Below are 19603 nucleotides of genomic sequence, written 5' to 3'. Positions count from 1 at the left end.
TTCATGGTGTAGGTCAAAAAAGCCAGCATTTGTAGGCATGTCATCAAGGATCCAAGGCGGAAAACCGTTGTCGGACAGATCCAAGTGAGATATTCCTGTTTGATGTTCAGTCGCAGAGCCTTTGGTGAGGAGGTTCATGTTCGGGCACATTCTAGGAGGAGACGGGAACAAAGTTTTGAACGTCAATGACCCCATGGAAGGCTCTTCACCTCCATCTTCTTCATGAATGGGTGCGGGTTGGGCTTTGGAAAACTGGTCCACAACCTCGTCAGCAGCTCCTTCGCTGCTGACCATCCGGTTTATCCGATCCAGAACCGCAGTAGCCGATGGCCATTTAGATTGGCGCTGTTTCAGAACGTCTGTGATGATATCTAGCTCTTCAGCCACTGTCTTCCTCTTTGCTTGAACGGCGTGATGTTGATAGATTCGTGGCACAATGGCGACCACGCAAAACCAGCTGTAAACAGGCAAAAAAATAGACGACCCTGTCACGGTAGCTCATCTCGTCGAACAGCCTGACCTTACATGAAGAGGCTACAACAGAAGCCGTTAGAGCATAGGAGATGCGTTGGAGATGCGCGTACAAGCGGCAAAGAAGGATGATGCAGATCAAGTAGAGGAGAAAATCCTCCGACGGTATTCGACGATATGGCATACGGATGGAGACATCATTCAGACTCAACTCTTCAGAGAGCTTGCATCAGTAACATGGACGGAGTGTCAGCTGCGACGTCCTGCGTATCGACTATTGGCAGTCGATGATACAGCTGCTCGAACCAAGTGTCTACCAACACCTCGGTCAAGATTGGTTACTCTGAGAATCTCATCGGTGAAGTCGTTTTTAGACCCCGGCGTTGAGCTGTCGCACATTGACGGAGGATAAGGTTGACCTGCAAGGACAAATTCGTCACTTATGTAGCCCAATCAATCCTCTGATCGACTCGACAAGCTTGTTTGGCCGTAAGGTGAATCACCAACCTCGTCACTCAGGCTGTTTCTGGTTTCGACCGGGAGAGTTGGATGATCGCTCTGGAAAGATATATGAATGTTATTCATTTACGTAAACAAGATGACAGTTCTGAGTCTAACAATTTCTCTCATACATGATCCTGGTTGACAAAATGGAAATTTCCTGACAAAAGCTTCATTGGTGGCCGCAAGGAAACCACCTTGATAGACGCAGTGTTGTTGGTGGACAGAGGACGAGTTGGGTTTTCGATGAGGTGCCACTCCAATGCCAATCTATTGTTGCCGGCCCAAGTGTCATCTCCGCAAAAGATGAACCGTCCTTCTTCCTGGGCTTGCCGACAAGTGAAAGTAGGTGGTTTGCAAGTAGAAGCATTTGCTCACCCCCCCAGCGCTTGGGACGCTCGAAACGGACAAGAATGGTCTGATGTGTGAGGGATAGCTGAATGACAAGAGCTGCTCCCTCCCAATTTGGCCGGCGCTATACCACTAAGGATTGCTGTCACGACGTTGTGTGTGGCTGGAATTGTTCGGAAAGCGGAAGATGCGGGATAGACGGAGCCAAAGCATAATGCCTGTTTAGCAAATGAAGTTACCGTCGTACCACCTAAATCTGCGTCCGGCACAGATCCAAACGTCAGGCGATGGGCAGAGTGGGTTTTTCAAACTCGGTCATATCACACCATGGCAATGGCTAAAAAGACCGATACCCCATGCTCTTGCTTCGAAACTATTGACATCTGGAAGTTCACTCCAGATACACCATTTTGAACCATCATTATCAAGTTTTTGAATATTCGCCGAAATAGTTTTCAGGATATAAAGGTAAAATGGACTGGATAGTACGCAGAGGTCTGGGGTTAACTTCGTGTTCGCAGTTTGGCGAACATGACGGACCAACCTACGCAATCTTCGCACCATCATGAGAAGTGCGCTCATGAGAACGATCCTGTACACAAAGAGCATCACAAAACATGCCAGGGACATGGCGAGCACGGGGAGGAACATCACCACGAAGGCCATAGCCATGAGGGCCACAGCCATGAAGGTCACAGCCATGAAGGTCACAGCCACGAGGAACATAAGGAACATAGCCACGAGGGTCACCCGCAGCACGAACATGTTTCCCATTAAGGCTTTGAAGATATAAGACAAGGTTACCGCGGGCAACAGTGTGGAGGTTTCGGCATCCAGCTTTCCGGGTTTTGTATATGTACCATAGTATACGCTCCGTGGAGGAGTTTGATTGTCCGGCTTATTTCGAAAGAAAATAACACCGAATTTTCGGATAACATCTTTGATATCGAGACGCATGAATTGGGTAACTGCATGTCGAGCTGCAAAGATGCGTATGAGCCTGCTCAGCACCGACTTCACTGGCTCTGTGTCCTGGATGTCTCGGCGTAAATGCTTCCAAGTTTAATTGCACGGCTTGGCCTGAAGAGGAACAAGATGTTGTCGCTGAAATGATCACTTGCAGTCAGACACTTACTGGGGACCTCTCTAGCATGACGTCTCGAATAGTTGAAGTTCAGTGGGACGTGACCAATATTTAAACGCGCCGGGTAGTAGGCTGGTAAACTTCCCGTTTTCAGAGTCTCGGCAGCCCCTGGCTGAAGAGCCCTGTTGCTACTGCGAGTGCCAGACAAAGAAAAAGTCCTCGGTCGACCAGATCCCCTGAATAGACTCCTCCCTTTCCATAGCATCGACCTCCTCATCTATGCCTCATAACATATCGCATGTCGTCAGACACGAAACTGGAGCTTCAAGCCCCAAAATGTTAAGTTCCGACCAAGATAAGACCAAAAGTTCACGCCGCTCCAAGAAGCACGCAAAGCAACCAAACTCGGTGATGCTTTCAAGTACTTGACCCAAGATATCCATATTCATAGAATTCGATGAGGACGGAGCTACTCGATAACGAGCGAGGATGGAAAGAAAGTCATTGTGCGGATTCCGTGGTGTCAGCGTAAGCAAAATGTGAAGAGTTCGTCTATATGTATTTGACGGGTTGCGGACTGCAATACGAAGTCTGGTTCACAGATTGAACTCAACTTATCAGCATCAGTCTCCCTTAATGCAGAAAATAATTTTGAAATCCGAGGTGGAATGGTGAGAGAACGAGAAAACTGACCTTTGAATCGTACAAGAGCACAGAACGAAGAGCGATCGACGCAAGGCTGCAATACAGGCTACCAGGACACTATCATTGCTCCCAACTGTCGTGACTGATGTCATTCGCTTTTGATAATCCCAGAGAAGACCCAAAAAGAAGAGGGCGCAAATTTGTGGCCATCAGAAGGTAGTCTGACGGAGAAATTTCACTGGTTGTATTCGTATGATAATGAAACAGAATCCGAAAATCCGTGGTGTCCCTGGCAGGCTGGCAGTCGTCGCAATTTCCGTAATCATTCGGTCTTTGGGGCCAGACGTCCGGTCTTGGAATTTCTGACCGCAATGTAGTCTTTCTTTATCTGCGAATCTCAACCTGCGCTGAGGCACTAGGTCAAGCACCTTCGTAGAGCTTTTGAACGCCGTTGCCTTGGACCGTCGATCTTCGAGAATGCAGTACGCGGATTGGCTGACTGGTACGAAATTTCGCTCATGCCTGGACTGTGGCTCAAGTGAATTGGTTGCTGATATCTCTGAGCGTGAGAGTAACACTGTGCTATCCGCACATCTTCCTCATTGGGGCCCAATGACATGCAATTGCCCATATTGGACAGGAGCTGAATTCTGCAGTGTTCGATTAGGAAACTGGAGAAAGAAGTCTAGACAGTGTCTCGGCCAGGTAACAGCAATTGATTGTTGCTGAACAAGGGATAGAAGACCTAAACAAACTCCCTAGATAATGTCCGGTCGTTTCGTTGATTGTTTATCTGCGTAGAACCAAGCGGCCCTGAGCAAGCTTAGAGACCAAGAGGTGTTGATGAACTAGATATTTCTGTTGCGGGTCTAGTGGAAAGGTAGATAGTTATGAGATTAATCGCTCACAATTGTCTTTGTCGCTTTTAATTGAGGCCAGTAATGCCTTGCAACAAATTTTTGTGATGCTGACATTGTTGTGTAATCAATCAAGTCTGCAGAAGCAGGAGAGGCCGTGCGCACCAGGTATATACGAAAGGTAAGCAAGCATGATGGTGGCAAGTAAGCTAGATATTCAATGTCGAGGGATCATCTCGAGCCGAGTGAGGCAACCTTCAGCCTTGCCAAGCCTCAGCCTGGCCACTGGATGGTCTGATTCTCCCCGCAATTCTTCAAAAATTGGACTCGCGGTATCTGCCTTGACTGCGCAGAGACACCCTTTTCCTGTTACACCACCCTCCATCAGAAGCAACACCAGAAGAAGAGGAGGAGGACATCAGGCAAAGATACCATGGCTGCATACGCAAATCCCACCCAAATTTTTGCCGACGATGTGCAAGAAGAAAAAGGCGAAAATGCGCGTCTCTCTGCCTTCGTCGGTGCAATCGCAGTTGGGGACCTAGTGAAATCCACCCTCGGCCCCAAGGGTATGGACAAGATTCTTCAATCCGCTTCGACGGGAGAGATAATGGTGACCAACGACGGTGCCACAATACTCAAATCGATCGCCCTCGACAACGCCGCCGCAAAAGTCCTCGTCAATATATCGAAAGTCCAAGATGATGAAGTGGGAGATGGCACCACGTCAGTCACGGTTTTGGCAGCAGAATTACTACGAGAAGCAGAGCAACTAGTGAACCGCCACATCCACCCCCAAACGATCATCGAAGGCTACCGTCTCGCATCTCAAGCCGCTCTACAAGCGCTAGAAAAATCGGCTGTGGACAATTCAAAAACCCCCGAGCTTTTCCGGAAAGACCTCCTGGCAATCGCTCGCACAACTCTATCCTCAAAGGTCCTCTCTCAGGATCGACACCAGTTCGCCAATCTGGCGGTTGACGCCGTCCTGCGGCTGAAAGGGTCTGTCGATCTAAACCACATCCAAATCATCAAGAAATCCGGGGGGAAGCTGTCCGACTCTTACCTGGACGAGGGATTCATCCTTGACAAGCGCATTGGCGTCAACCAACCGAAGAGGTTGGAAAATGCAAAAATACTCGTTGCGAATACTGCAATGGACACGGATAAAGTGAAAATCTGGTCTGCCCGGATGAAAGTCGGTTCCACAAAGGAACTAGCGGACTTAGAAAAAGCTGAGCGGGAGAGAATGCGGGCAAAGGTCGAGCGGATCAAGCAACATGGCATAAACTGCTTCATCAACCGACAATTGATCTACAACTGGCCGGAACAACTGTTTACCGAAGCGGGAATAATGTCCATTGAGCATGCTGATTTCGACGGTGTGGAACGTCTGGCTTTGGTTACGGGCGGAGAAATTGCTAGCACTTTCGACCACCCGGAGTCCGTCAAACTTGGGCACTGCGACTTGATTGAGGAAATCATCATCGGCGAAGACACGTTGATCAAATTTTCCGGCGTGGCAGCGGGTCAGGCCTGCACCATCGTGCTAAGGGGTGCAACGGAACAACTTCTGGACGAGGCGGAGCGCAGCCTGCACGATGCTCTTGCTGTGTTGTCACAGACCGTCAAGGAACCCCGCGTTGTCCTGGGAGGCGGCTGTTCCGAGATGGTGATGGCAAAAGCCGTGGATTCCCTCGCGCAGAAGATCCCCGGTAAAAAGCGATTTGCTGTTGACTCTTTTTCAACAGCCTTACGTCAACTCCCTACCATCCTTGCAGACAATGCCGGCCTTGACTCTTCGGCTTTGGTCTCAGAGTTGAGAAGCGAGGTATATAGAGGCATGACGAGTTCAGGCTTGGATCTCTTGACTCCCGGGGGCGGTATTGCTGATATGCGAGAGCTGGGCGTGATTGAGAGTTACAAGTTGAAGAAAGCGGTGGTAGGGAGCGCCAGCGAGGCGGCTGAGTTGTTGCTGCGAGTGGATGATATTATTCGGGCCGCACCCAGGAGGAGAGAGCGGATGTAAGGTTGAGTAAGTGCTGCAAGTGGCGGATGGCAGATGGCAGAGCATTAGGCGAGTGGAATGAACGGGATTCCCCGCGGCCTCCTGGTCTGTGTGCGCGAATCAGAGGCAAAGAAAAACAGTGGCCAGTCATTGCCTTGCGAATCTGAGATGTGCTCTGCCATGGTGGAAGGAACAGCGAAGTGCTTGATGAAAAGCCATCGACAATGGCACAACCATGGAATCCAGCCCCGGGACATACCCTACCTACAGACAGGCCCCTTTGCATCCATCCATCTACCTCCACCTGTCTATCTCCCTATCTACCCATCTACCCATCAACTCGTCCATACGCCCCTTTTCTCCCTCAGTTATTCATGCCTCAACCAATTGAACGAACAAAGAACTGGACAGATCAAGGATTTCTTGACTGGCTGACTATTTGGCCGGCAGGCCGGCCAGTTGGAAATACCACATCATACCAAGCACGCTCTGCCCGGAGTACCATACGTACCATATGATATCCAGGACCTTGGAAGGAGCCACAATCAGCTCACCCACTCGATCAACCAACTCGATCACCCCGACCGCTCAGCCCCATGAAGAAACGACAAATGACACACAACAGAACGTACCATCACCATCTCCTGCGCCTCAAGCACGACGCCCGATCCTGATCTGAAAGGTTCTGGACGGAGGGCGAGGTGAGGGGATTCATGCAGGCATGCACGGTGTCCAAGGAGAGAGAGAGCCAGTGCGGTGACTTCGTTCATGTCCATGATACATACATGCAGGGCAGAAGCAGAGGAGGCCGGGGTCAAGGCCGCTGTGTTCGTGACCCATAAATACGCTGCATAGGTATCGAAGCACCCTCTGCAGTGGTTACTTACTCCCCTAGGCACTCTCTCCTGTACTCATAGATGGGCATGTACATCGCGAGAATCTACTCTTCCTTGACCCGGTGCTCGGAAACAAAAAGGTCGGGATCGATAGATGCTAGAATAAGATAAGAAAATCGAACAAAACCACGAGCAAAGTCCTTAACTTGAAATCTCGAGAAATCTGCATTGTGTGTAATTATATCCTGTCTCAAATTCACCATATCCGCATCCACTCTCACTCAAACCACCTCTCCATCCTGAATCGCTCGATCAAACCCCGTTCCAAAATGAGACAATGACAGTTAATCAACAGGCTCGGGAACCTCTTTGCCCAGAATTCATAGTACCCCTTCACGCTACCGCCCAGCATCTGCTCCTTCACATCCTGCGGCAAGTCATGGAAGTGGTTCTTCTTATTCCGGATGACTCTCAACAAGTCAATCATTTTCGAACCACTGTACTTGCGCTGTTTCCCCATTTCTGTGAGAAACGTCTTGGGAAGAGCGCGGAGCCAATCCTTAGATGGCCCGATGACATTGGGCGCAAGGGATTCCAGCGCGGCAAGTTCGGCAAGAGATTTCTTTTCGGCGGGTGTGCGCATCACGGTCTCGTCGAAAATGTTGTTGATTGAATTCTTTTCCCGCTCGTAGCAATCCGAAACGTCGCAGAGGAATTCTAGCTTGTCAGCCACGTCCCAGAAGTAGGGATGACGAAGTATCTGTGTCGTGTCAGGACGATCTTTGGGATCATGTTTAAGCATCTGCATGATAAGGTCGTCGGCGTCGAATTGGTACTCATGCAGGCGTAAGTCTTCTGTGCTGAACTTGTTCTCTTTGATGTTTAAGTCTCGGCCAAGACTGGTGCCCCCAACATCAAAGGGATGACGACCTTGAGTCATGACATAGTAGAAGACACAACCCAAGGAGAAAATGTCGATGGCCTTGGTTGCCCGTCGGCCTGATGGACGATCAATGACAGCACCGTCACTAGAGTGAGTAGTCGATCTGGAAGTGGTATTCGAGCTAGAATTTGGTGCAGCAACGGCCGATCTGGAGCCGACCAGCAACTCTGGCGCCCTCCAACCTGTAGTGCCGGCGGCTGTATGATTGGCAGTTGGAGCGAAGGTTGATTCAGGCCCTTCCTCGAGGGGCTTGCACAACCCAAAGTCGGAAATGACAAACTGCAGTTTCGGCAGCCCATTGGTGGGGCGATTGCTTTTCACAGCCTTGACCAGGACATTCTGAGGCTTGATGTCTCGATGTACCAACTTGAGTGAATGAAGATGCTGAACACCGTCCGTAATTTGACGGAGAGTATCCTTGATATCAAATCCTTCAGGCAGCTTCACCAGTTCGGGATATTGGAGGGGACGTTCGATGAACTGATCCAGAGACGTGGTGAAGCGTTCGAGTGCAATGTAGGTGAAATGTTGTGACTCTTCCTTCCCAAAGTACCGGATGACATGCGGATTCTCGTCACTGGACAACAAATGCTTGATCTCTTTGGCAGCCAGGCTATTCGATGACCGGATCAAACGCTTGACTGCGACTTCTCTGCCATCCAATGAACCAGGAAACACTGCTGTGCCATTGCTTCCACGGCCTAGACATCGATCTTCCCTGGTGTCAATTCTGAGCTTGCCAACCTGGAGAAGGCCGTCCTTTGTGGGAGTTTCTGCGACAAGTTGTTCCTTCTCATCCATAGCTTCTGGGTCCATGGTCTTCTTGCCCTTTTTGTTCCTCTTTCCACCTCGCTTCCCACGTTTTGCATGTCGACGGCGAGGCTGTGCGCCATTCTCGGCGGTTTCGTTAGAGTTAGAGTCTTCCTTGTTCTTCTCATCTTCTGACTCGCCTTCTGAACTGTCATCATTGGGATCAAACACTTTGACAGTCTTGGCAGGACTGGCAACCGAGACTACTGCGCTCTGAGCACGGCTCCTAAGAGGTGTTTTGATTGCGTCCTCCAAGACTTCCGAGACAACTTCAGTGGCATCTTTGTCCGCTGTAACCTCAGCTACTGGTCCTTCTTGCTTGTCTGAGTTTGCTGAAGCAGGAGCAGGAGACGAAGGAGTCCGATTCTTCTCCACTGCGACCTCCACGCCAGCCTTTCGAAGGAGGTGTTGCATCTTTAACATAATTGGTATCCTCATCTGCAATCCGATCACGAACAAAATGATGCTGGCGCAGATGATATTGAAGACGGATAGCAAAGGGTGATTGATGACAGGTATCAACGAAGGGGGCATCTTGGCCTCCAAGGCTGCCATTGCCTTCTCTGCCTCCTCGGCTAAGTCGGTTGTTGGTGGAGGGCCAGAGATCGTCAGCCTGAGGGGCGTGAGGTTCTGCTCCGTGGAAAGTACGTGGACTCCGACAATTTCTTCCAGGTTGCCGTCAAAATCCAACGGCTGACTGTCATAGTTCCAGTTTGAGCTTGCAGGCGAAGCACCGCTGGTGACACCTGGGTACGACAACTCGGACATGGCATACCACACCCCTGTTTCGGTTTTGTTCACAAAAACCCTCTCAGCTCGCTGCATTTCGTTCCTCCAGATTTCAGAAGAAAGCAGAGGCGAATCCGTCGGTCGTGCTAGTAAGACTAACTTGGCAGATTCATCGCGATTGTCCAAGGGGCGAACAACGTCAAACACTCGGGCTACGGGAGTTTCGAACATGTGGGTGAACCGGGGAACCTTGCCAGAGTCGGCAGTGCTGTCGATGCCGATGATTCGGCCGTTGTAGTAGCTTTGAATATGGTAATTGTCCAAGGGAGTGACGTATTGGTCTTGTAGGTCGCTGTCCCCCTTGTTTGGAACCCATTCGGCAAACTTGATCGTACAAAGGGGTTGAGTTGTGATCTTGTGAGATATTTCAATGGTGTACTCAACCCTTCCTAGATTGATAGTCCCAATAGGATCACATGCAGGGTCATCCAATTCGAAACCACTCAGTCGCCTGCAACTGCGGCCTTGGTCGTCGCTGGAGAAGCCACGGTACTTGTCAAATTGCTGTAGAATATTGCCGGTAGCTGCGTCTACAACATATGCCGTTGTCTCCTGCGAGGAAATCGTCACAAGGGGTGGATCATCCACAAATTGAGGCGTCTCGGCGGCAAGGGATCTGACGGTAATGCCCAGTCGCTGTAGACCTATTCTGGGATCTCGATGGTGAATATAGAGGTTGCCATCTTTACTAGGTTCGACAATGAACATGTAGTCGTCTTCATATCGAGAGCCGTCGACTTCCGAGTCACTGCGATTCAGTTTGTGGTGAATGGCTTGGATCATGGGACTGTTTGGGATGCCCAGTGACCATCTTTCATTGCCCGTCTTCCTGTCACGGGCATGTATGGTGCCGTCAATAGTGGCGAGTAGCACAATGTTCTCCACCTCCCAATCTTGCAGCAGCCGCGCTGAGGAAAGCGCAGAGAGTCCCTGAGAAAAGGACTCATCAGACTGTGCAAGAGGTGCTCTGACAGCACCATTACTCAGGGAGTCGTGGGCTGGAGCCAAGGCACGGAGCTTGTGGTTTTCGGGGTTTTCATCGGTGCTTCGAAATTTAACAGTGGTGATGTCGTTCTTGAGAAGCGGGATCTCTACTGGACTGCGGCCAGCTTGAGCAGACGGTCGACTTGACTCGGAGGGCAGGCTCTGGGTCGAGGCCACCAATCTCTGAGGGGCATCGGACAGCGGGAGGGATTGAGGGTGAGCTGAGGCTATGAGAAGGAGGAGGATGGCCCAAGTCAACATTGTTTTTGGTTTTGATCCTCCACGTCGGCCCTTTGGCGGCCGAAGCGGAGGTTTGGCCATGGTCGAGGACAAGGGACTCCAGTGCTGTTAGAAGATGACGGTGGACTAGATTTATATCATGGGCGACATGGTGTGTGATAGTTGAGTATTGAGATAAAATAAGGAGAGACGAGCGTTGGTGGTGATGGAGTGAGTGTTGCAAAGGTGAGAAGTGGGAGTGTGTCGGTAAGCTTACGAATGTGCTTGGTAGAACAACAAAGCGAAGTCCTGGCACTGGGCAGCCCAGCCAGCCCCATACGGAAAGACAGGGTGTGCCCTTATTACCTAGGTATGGCCCTTGTAAGGGCACCCAGGTGACCTTTGTAGGTCAGTGAAGGGCCTAGAAAGTCACCAGCCAATGGCCACTTGGGTGCCAGTAGCCCCCAATTCAATGCCCAATGCCCGTATCAAGCCCACTGGCCTTAACGCCTGTGTGCCTGGTGGTGGCCAATGAACCATTGGGTTCTCTGTCTTTCGCTCTCCGCCTCGTTCCACGTTCCACAGACGATCTAAACCAAAAACAGCCTCAATGGATCCGATGCAGGTGTTTCAGGCTGAAGCCATTCCCCATCGACGTCGAACAAATCCTCCTTACTTCTCCTGAGAGCCGCATATCATTGACGTCGATAAGTCGGTGTGGTGACTTGCTTCGTAACTGCTGTCGAAGCTTTAAGAAGAGAACTTCCGTTGAAGACGAATGCGATGGTCTTGTTCCTCGCCCTTATCCTCTACATGAACCAATATTCTGCATAACCCAAGAGCACTATCATTCTGCATGTACATTCCTGATGTTCTACCAAACTTTCAGTCTCGATATAAAATTCTTGTTCTATGCTATCATTTCCGACCAGCCGCTAAAAACGACAACAAGGATGGCTTCTCCATCATGCCAATTTTATACAGTCATTAAATCCCAATCTCCCTCCCATCCGCGACATGAGACTTCGGAGGTAACCCAGGAGAAGAGTGTAAGTGCGAGCACCGGGCCAATTACTACATCGTGTATGCCGTCAATAGCAAGACATTCAAGAAAGAAGAGTGCCGCGTCGCTCTCAGAAAATCACCACAAACTCCCCTCTCTCATTTCGTTTTATCCTCAAAGCCCTCCACAGGTCTTGTTCCTCATCCATCTTCGAAGTGCTGCTTCGGACGTCGTTATGCTTGTGCCACCGCTTGAGCATCTTGTGGATGGAATATCCTTTATCGTTGTCTAGGCCCGGTGCATTGGCGAGGAAACTGCGGCAAGCACGCTTTGTCTTCTCCTCGGCTCCGAACACGACCATTGCACCATTGGAGCTTTTGCGTTTGTCTGCGCCATTACTATTCTGATGCATTGGGTCCGAGTCTGTGTCCGACGCCGAGTCGTCGTGTTTGCGGTACTCGATTGCTTTAAGTTTTCGTGTGGTGCCTTCACCTGGTGAACGGGAGGGCGAATCGTCACTGTACCGGTGGCGCGAACGGTGCTCATGCCGAACATTGGCTGATGAAGTACCATTATGTCGATGGACTTTGTGCTTCTTCCTCTCCCGCTTCTCACCATCTCGGATCCGAGTAAGGCTATTCCCATGGTCCGAAGAGCTGGCCCTCCTCCGCGTCTTGTTGTTGGACATTTGGCTCTCGACCTGGCCGGGAAGAAGTGCTCCACCAACCATTGAAAGGGCTCTAACCGCTCGACCTTTAATCGAGATGCCAAGTCCGTTGGAATCCTCCTTGGTATGTCGAGTACGTTTTAAAGGGGACGTGGGGTCTTCCGGTTTGAGACTTCGACGAGTCGTGCGCGCCTTCTGGACCACCACGCGGTTGTCGTCGAGATCGGGAGACCGACGGAACGGGTACGAATCATCTTGAGTCATCATGCGGCTTAGCCCACCAGTGAGTCCTGAGTGCACAATCACTGGCGTATCCACCTTTACCGCGTCAGCCATCAGGGTGTCTCCTTCCAGTTCGTGGACTTGATCTTCCGTAGCTCGTTTCCGTTTCTTCTCGCTGCCGCTGTTTGTCCGACTATGTGCGCGTGGCCTCTCTTTCTTGTCTAATTTGGATTTCACCTCCTTTGCTGCTGGTGTCATAAATTCGAGCGACAATGTACTGTTGTTCATATCTAATACCCCTCGAGGCTTGACCGGTGCGGCACCCCAAGTATAACCGTTTTCTTCGTACTCCTTGCTATGCTGCTGCTCCTCCTCTGCGTTGTGGTACCCATTCTGACTGGACGGCCGACTGCTGGAGAAGATTGACGGGGCACTGTGCTTCATAGACATTTCTTCTTTCTCCTTGGTAAAACTTATCTGGGGTGTGCCGGTTCGGCTACCTTCGTCAACCATATAATCAAAGACACTATCACGATTCGAGTCCGGCACAGCGGGAGGAGGAGTAGGGACGTGTGGAGGGGCATCTGTATCCAGATCGTCTTCAACGTATGCTGGACGAGGGACGAGAGCCTTTTCGTTCTCTGGCTCGACAATCGAGACAGATTTTCTCTTTGCAGCCTTGGAAGGCTTCTCGCGATATAAAGCGCCCTGGTATTTCTGATCTTCGGTAATACATGACTGTTGGTTGGCGTCAGTGCCAAAGTTCTCTACGCAGTCGGGCGCAAGGTGTAGAAAGGAGTTCCCTGCTATAAGGCGACTGAGTCTGTGGGCTCACATACTGTATGGGCTCTGTAGCTCGTGCCTTGAAAAGTCGTCATGCAGTCAATACAGGTAAACATCGCGCCCCGACATTGGTTGCGGTGTGGATCGAGCTTCTTCTTGGTCAGGATGTCGCCACATGCCTGTAAATGGGATTGTTAGAACCCGTGAGGGTGATGATCTGCCACGCATAGTGCTGACCTCGCATTGAAAAGAAACCATCTTGCGTGTTTTTGCGTGAATGGTGAGAATGACAAAATTTCAGGCTGCGAGTCAACGAACAACGAGTGTGTTGAAGGAGCGGGCCGGTTGGGCAGCAACAGTTCGAGGTCGCACAAGAGCCAGCTCTCGAGCGGGAACGGCGACGAGTGAAGGGCGTCAAATAGTGAGTGTCAGGGAGTCTGCTCAGCGTCAGAGGGGCAGAACATGCGCAAGGGCAAGGGCGTCGCAACAGGGCCAAAGCAGGGCGCTGAGGGCGTCCGCACCATGAATTCCTCTTGTTGATCGCGGGTGCGGCCCCTTCGCTTGGCTCAATTTTTTTTATATTTGGAGCCAACATCCGTCACCTGAAGCAGGTCTAGTGGCTTCGGGCCTTACCGCTTTACCCCTAGTCGCACGCCATTGCCCCCCCTCTCGACGCCTATCATACGCCCATGATGATTTAATCCAGGGGGAATCCAAGCCTAGTGAGCCTAATCGGTGGCCCCAGCAAGCAACTGGCAAGCCCAGGTTTGAGACCTCCCTGGACCTCCCTCGTCCCGCCAGCCGCGTCGCGCCTGACCATTCACGTCTCGCACAAGCGCGTTCAGTGGTCATCTGGTCTTACTGCTGCAAACCAACATCACCGAGCGCACCATGGTCACGAACACCTGGGGCTCACTGGCTTATCCCCAACGAAAACACTGCTTGTTGTGTGTCATCCCATCATCCTCCATCAAGAATTTTGCATATCAAAACAAACATCTGACGGGTGTCGAGGGTGTGTGATAAACACCGACTACGTCAACACGCAACATTCCCACTGTCACTTCGAGCGCGCTCGTGCCACCCTCCTTCGACCAAGCAGCCAATGTGTGGCCATTCCGCCGCGCCCGGCACAGATGCCTCCCTAGCCGTGACACCTGAAACCACCCTCTCACACTCGCATTCCTCTGAGAGCGACGCAGCAAAGGGATCACAATCGTTGCGAGCTTTCGTCCCTAGCTCCACCCTTTGCGTCTCTGCGTTCGACCTGGTGACGTCCACCGCCCTGCCGCTGTCGATTGTGCATCACTCTCTGCGGGTCTACCTGTTTGCGAAATGGTTGGCTGAGTGCGAGAAGAGTGAGTGGGCGGATAGTGAACTCTTGTTCGTGGCATGCATATGCCATGACCTGGGTGCCACCCAGGCGCACAATGGCCCGCAACGATTCGAGGTCGAGGGCGCTGATGCTGCCGCGGAGTTCCTACGCAGGCAGGGAAAGTCGGAAGCGGAGGTGCATGAAGTTTGGACGGCGGTTGCTTTACACACCTCGCCTGGCATCGCAGAACGCATCACTCCATTGGCTAGGCTGGTGAGGTTGGGCGTCCTGATTGACTTTCGTCCGGCAACCCGGTCTTCCTTGGGCGCGGCGGCCTATGCTGAAGTCATCGAGGCCAAACTTCCGCGATTGGAGATTGAGAAGATTTTGGGGGACGCTGTCGTTCATCAAGCTGTTCAGAACCCAGCAAAGGCCCCGGCTGCTTCATGGCCGAATAACCTCTACAAGTCATATCTCGAGAACCCTGGATGGACAGGTATCAATCGAGCTTTTTGAAGAGCATTAAAAATTGTATTTATTTTTTTTTGAAATAACAGTTACTGTTAAGGGCCGTCATCGGTCACAATCGCAACCTCCTTCCGATCGCCCCGAAGCAAAGGCATGTGCAAAAGAGTATACTTGCCAACCAAGTATAGACACCAAATTTTTCAGATGCCATTGGCTGGTGTATCTCTGGAACTGGCACAAAGTCTGGATCCACTACCAACATCACCAAAGTGCCGATGATGCCTACGGCTGCTGAGAAGGCAAAGCCGGGCAGGGATCGGTCAATAAGATACCACAAGACAGGGTTTGCCAGAGCCAAGGTCAAAGCGACCTGTAGCGTCGACTGCCAGGGAATCCGTCGCTGACACAATAGTTAGTATGTGCTATCGATGATGGGAGGAGGGCACGATGGCTCACCACTGCAAATGCAATACCAACGAATGCCCCCATGCTTCGAACGGCAGAGTACCACAATGGGCCCAATCCACTATCGGAGGACGAGCCAGAAGTGGCTCCTTCAGGTTGAAGCGACGTAGTCTTAGCGGACTTCGCGTCAGAAGGCACGAACCTCTCCCAGAAGGAATCGACTAGTGGCAGCGCATTCCCGAGCAGGATGCCAAAGATGCCCCAAGAGACCTGATAGTACAAAGAACTCCGGTCAATATCAGGCACTGGCACCGGCGTTATGCGTTGAGTCCTGTGGAGATGTGTAATGATTGTCCCATAGCCAATTCCGCATCCGAATAACAGTGAGTTCTGCAAAAGCAGAGGCACGAGATAACGGCGGAACCCTGTTCTCTTAACTTTAGGGCGAGGTTTTGTGGCTTCTCCGTTCCAAGTCAACGGGGCACTTGCTGATTCGTAGCTGTAGTCGTCTACGCTCGGTCTTTTGCTGGGTGTCTGTGCCCCAGTGCCCCAGGGCGTAGATATTTCATCCCGGGTTCCATCTGAGGTGAGCGGAGAGTAAATCCCAAGCAAAGTTGATGAAGTCAAGTTGAGGATTGATCGGGTACGACTCGGAGGAAGGTCAGGCTTCTGGGCCGTGAGCAGTTCGGGGTTGGTATTCTCAGCCGGTGATGGAGGGTGCGACGAGTCGGTCGAGGATGGGGTGATCTCAAAAGCTCGTCGAGGGACGGGTCGGTAGACTTGAGGCATTTCCATGGTGACGAGAAAGAAGTCTCGTGCCTTGGAAGGCGGTGGCAGGGACAAGGAACACGAATTGAGGGTGAGGATATGTAGGCAGCAGTTCAATAGAGCGGGACTGGTGCTACGGTCAATGCGAAATGGAGAGTCGAAGTATTATTTCAATCATGACGGTGAGTGGGAGGATGTCAGCCTCAGACAAAGAGAGCTAGGATGAGCAGACCAGAGTGATGCGGTGTGGAGGCGTCAAGTCCGCTGTTGTAGTGGCAGCACACGAGCTGAGCTGATGGTAGGGAATATTCTGTTGTTGTTTTTTTCCTTCTTTCACATGTCCATATGCAGGTCGACTCGGAGGTGCTCCAGTGTCACACAACGCTTCACCAACCACACAACACCCAAGAACACCATACCGGAGTGGCTGAGTTGGGACTAGGCACCGCTTAAGCACCCGCGAAGTGCAAGGTAACACGGGATGGTGCGGAGTACCTCGTAATGGAATGCCGCGTCTTTTGCCAGGCGACTGACGTTGAATGCTCCACAGTATTATTGGTGCGGAGTATAGGCAATGTGGAGCGAAGCTACCGCAAGTCAGCTTTCTTGGGTTTTTTTTGGGTTGTCTACCCGGTACTTGCACATGAAAAATTCATCAATCACTACCGCCGTGACACTCGATCTACAACTTGGGCTTCGCAGCAGCAGCCGATCGCGCCAGTGTAATTTCATCCCAGTCAAGTGCCTTCTTCGTGGCTTGAAACGCTCTCAGCCCAATTGCTGCTTCTCCATCGGGGCGCATCATCTTGTCGAAGAGCTGCTTAATCCCTTTTGCTTGCTGCTCGCTTCCGGCCTGGGCCCAACCCAGCTGGATCAGTTCTTTGCACATAGTTGATGCTTCAGGCCCAGCTACCTTCAGGCGAATCAAGTACCGATCCAATTCTGACGGCAGCTGCCCAGGCTCGTCCACAACCTTAGTGATCAAACCCAAGGACCGGAACTCATCCATTGGGATCGCCCTGGCAGAGAGCATGGCCTCTCGGGTGAAAGCAAATCCACACTCTCTGATCACATATGTCGAGATCGTTGCTGGACACAACCCTAGTTTGGCCTCGCTCAGAGTAAACGTGGCAGATTTGGCTGCGATCCTGATGTCGCACGCAAAGGCGAGTCCAACTCCACCACCGAAAGCTGATCCGTTGATGCCGGCTATTGTCACCTGAGGTGCCTTGTCAATCGCCTCGAATAGCTGCGTGAGCCGCCCATATTGTGCATCACTGACTTCGCTCGACTGTGCAACCGGCGAGGTCCCTTTTCCAAGGTCCATACCGGCACAGAAGTATTTTCCTTCGGCCGTGATGACTATGCGAGAAATTGTGCGATTGCCTCGCGCGCTGCGGAAAAGCTCTGTTAAATCGCCGATCATTGCGGTGGTCAGGGCGTTACCCTTCTTTGGCTGATTGAGAACCACTTTGAGATTGACTCCGAAGCGATATACTCTGATGCTCTCTGTCTCACTGACCAACGTCCATGAGAGTCCAGGGTCAACTTCACTCTTTTGCTGTATCGTACTTTTAGAATGAAGGAGGGCGTGTTTGGCTGTCAGAGCAACCCCAGCACGGCTTTCATTTGGTTTCTTGAGCTGGTCCGAAATCCAATTCCCAACCTCCACAAGCTTCGGAAGGTCAACACCTGTCTCAAGCCCAGCCTGCTGGAACAGGAACACTAAATCTTCGGTGGCAGCGTTTCCCTTCGCTCCGGGCGCAAACGGGCAGCCTCCCAATCCACCAACGCTGCTGTCGAATACTCGCAGACCACACTGATAAGCCTGCCAGACGTTGCCGACTGCTTGGCCATATGTGTCGTGAAAATGCCCCGCAAGTTGGAACGCAGAAATCCCGTTATTCTCAAGGTACAGGAGCAAGCTCCTGACGTCGGCCGCTGTGCCAATGCCGAGTGTATCGCCCAGACTGACTTCATAGCATCCCATATCCAACAGTTCGCGCACAGCTTTGAGCACAGCTGCCTGTGGAGTGGGCCCGTCGAATGGGTCTGCAAAGATACACGAGATATATCCCCTAACCGCCAGACCAGCAGCGGTTGCTTTCTGGGCCACTTGTCTCGCCCTTGCCAACCCCTCGTCAACAGTCGCATTGATGTTGGCTCGGCTGAATCCCTCACTGGCGCTCACAAACACCGCTACCTCTCGCACTGAGTTTTCCATGGCAATCTGCAACCCCTTCAGGTTGGGAATTAAGACGGGAAGTCGAAGATTGTCATCGGGTAACAGAGTCTTGATTGTTTGATTTGCGAGAACTTGTCGACAGTCGGCTAACTGCGGGATAGCGCGCGGTGAGACAACGGACGTGATCTCTATCGTCTCCAGCCCCGTGTCGCGCAGACGGGCGATCAGCTCCAGCTTCGTCGCCGTCGGGATAGTCGTCTTGATGTTTTGAAGCCCGTCGCGAGGTCCCACCTCGACGATGCGGACGTCCCTCCTCCTCCCACCGACGTGAGAAATGCCTCGAGCCATGCTTATTGCAAATGTATTATTTCCCCCGAATGAGCTAGGAGGCGAAGGGACAAACCTCCATCGTGACGCGCTATAATATATCGAAGCCGACCTTTTGCAATCACTGGCACGGCAACGAGAAGAAGACACGCGCCAGAGACTCATTAGACGTTACCTATTGTATAAGTAGCGTACATACGTTCACGTCACCTTTCCGAATTATTGCTTTTCACCTGTGCAGAAGCCGAAGGGGGGTGCATTGATCGCCTGCGAATCATTCCCCCGCCCCCTCGAAAGTCCGAGCCCAATTTTCCTTCCCTGGCCAAAAATAACCTCGGAGCCTTGCTGGCTCGGATTTCTGTGCGTTGCCCGTTCGCAGAGTCGAGAGTGGGCCCGGCAGCACTGGCCCGGGTACGAGACACGGCGAGACGGGTAAAGGGCACCATAATACATGGTACTGCATGTACTTGTACTGTGCCAGTAGACAACGGTCCAGGTCCGTGCCAATGCAAAGCCAGGTTGCGGGCTACAGGGCCGAGGCTCTTACCCCCTGCGAATACCTACTACTTACTCCTGTGATACTACCCACTAACTACCTTCTCATTTTTGTCGTATACTATGTACTCCGTCTCGCTTACTACTACGTTGGTACGTCCTTCGTATTCCTAGGTACGCGGTGCATACCACGGAGAAAGATACCCAAGGCCCCTCGTCCAACTCTCCCTATCTATGTGTCGGGGTATGGTTGTATGTAACCCCCGTCTTACTCCTCCCGATCTATGCTCATCACCCCCCTTTTCTTCGTGGCTTAGTGCGGTTAGACCACTTACTCCATTCGACACTTCCAACTCTCCCTGGTGCCAAGGTGGCTGATGTGCTTAAGTAAGATCGAGAAGAAACGTCACTAACGCAATAGTAGTAGTTGTCCCCGTGTCGTGCCATGGTGTACTTGTTAGTTGATG

The 19603-nt window shown here is 51.6% G+C and overlaps 6 protein-coding genes across 6 annotated transcripts; 2 read left to right on the top strand and 4 right to left on the bottom strand.

Moving 5' to 3' along the window:
• Window positions 1-4342: 4342 nt before the first annotated feature.
• A1O5_06022 (T-complex protein 1 subunit beta) lies at window positions 4343-5938 on the top strand (the record flags this gene model as incomplete). The annotated part of the gene is made up of 1 exon (XM_007746618.1): window positions 4343-5938. One exon carries the CDS (start codon window positions 4343-4345, stop codon window positions 5936-5938), a length of 1596 nt encoding a protein of 531 aa, XP_007744808.1.
• A 1092-nt stretch (window positions 5939-7030) lies between these two features.
• Window positions 7031-10600, bottom strand: A1O5_06021 (IRE protein kinase; the record flags this gene model as incomplete). The annotated part of the gene is made up of 1 exon (XM_007746617.1): window positions 7031-10600. One exon carries the CDS (start codon window positions 10598-10600, stop codon window positions 7031-7033), a length of 3570 nt encoding a protein of 1189 aa, XP_007744807.1.
• A 1031-nt stretch (window positions 10601-11631) lies between these two features.
• A1O5_06020 (uncharacterized protein) lies at window positions 11632-13431 on the bottom strand (the record flags this gene model as incomplete). The annotated part of the gene is made up of 3 exons (XM_007746616.1): window positions 11632-13128; window positions 13230-13352; window positions 13411-13431. The coding sequence occupies 3 exons, from the start codon at window positions 13429-13431 to the stop codon at window positions 11632-11634; spliced, it is 1641 nt and encodes a 546-aa protein (XP_007744806.1).
• An 847-nt stretch (window positions 13432-14278) lies between these two features.
• Window positions 14279-15004, top strand: A1O5_06019 (uncharacterized protein; the record flags this gene model as incomplete). Its single annotated transcript, XM_007746615.1, has 1 exon — window positions 14279-15004. One exon carries the CDS (start codon window positions 14279-14281, stop codon window positions 15002-15004), a length of 726 nt encoding a protein of 241 aa, XP_007744805.1.
• Window positions 15005-15068: 64 nt separating this feature from the next.
• A1O5_06018 (uncharacterized protein) lies at window positions 15069-16156 on the bottom strand (the record flags this gene model as incomplete). Its single annotated transcript, XM_007746614.1, has 2 exons — window positions 15069-15356; window positions 15413-16156. The coding sequence occupies 2 exons, from the start codon at window positions 16154-16156 to the stop codon at window positions 15069-15071; spliced, it is 1032 nt and encodes a 343-aa protein (XP_007744804.1).
• Window positions 16157-16811: 655 nt separating this feature from the next.
• On the bottom strand, window positions 16812-18662 carry A1O5_06017 (hydroxymethylglutaryl-CoA lyase; the record flags this gene model as incomplete). Its single annotated transcript, XM_007746613.1, has 1 exon — window positions 16812-18662. One exon carries the CDS (start codon window positions 18660-18662, stop codon window positions 16812-16814), a length of 1851 nt encoding a protein of 616 aa, XP_007744803.1.
• Window positions 18663-19603: the final 941 nt, after the last annotated feature.

This window comes from Cladophialophora psammophila, assembly GCF_000585535.1.
Source record: "Cladophialophora psammophila CBS 110553 chromosome Unknown aczJe-supercont1.8, whole genome shotgun sequence".
NCBI classification, from domain to species: domain Eukaryota; kingdom Fungi; phylum Ascomycota; class Eurotiomycetes; order Chaetothyriales; family Herpotrichiellaceae; genus Cladophialophora; species Cladophialophora psammophila.
The sequence above is the reverse complement of the archived record's forward strand: the minus strand, read 5'-3'. Positions and strand labels throughout refer to the sequence as shown.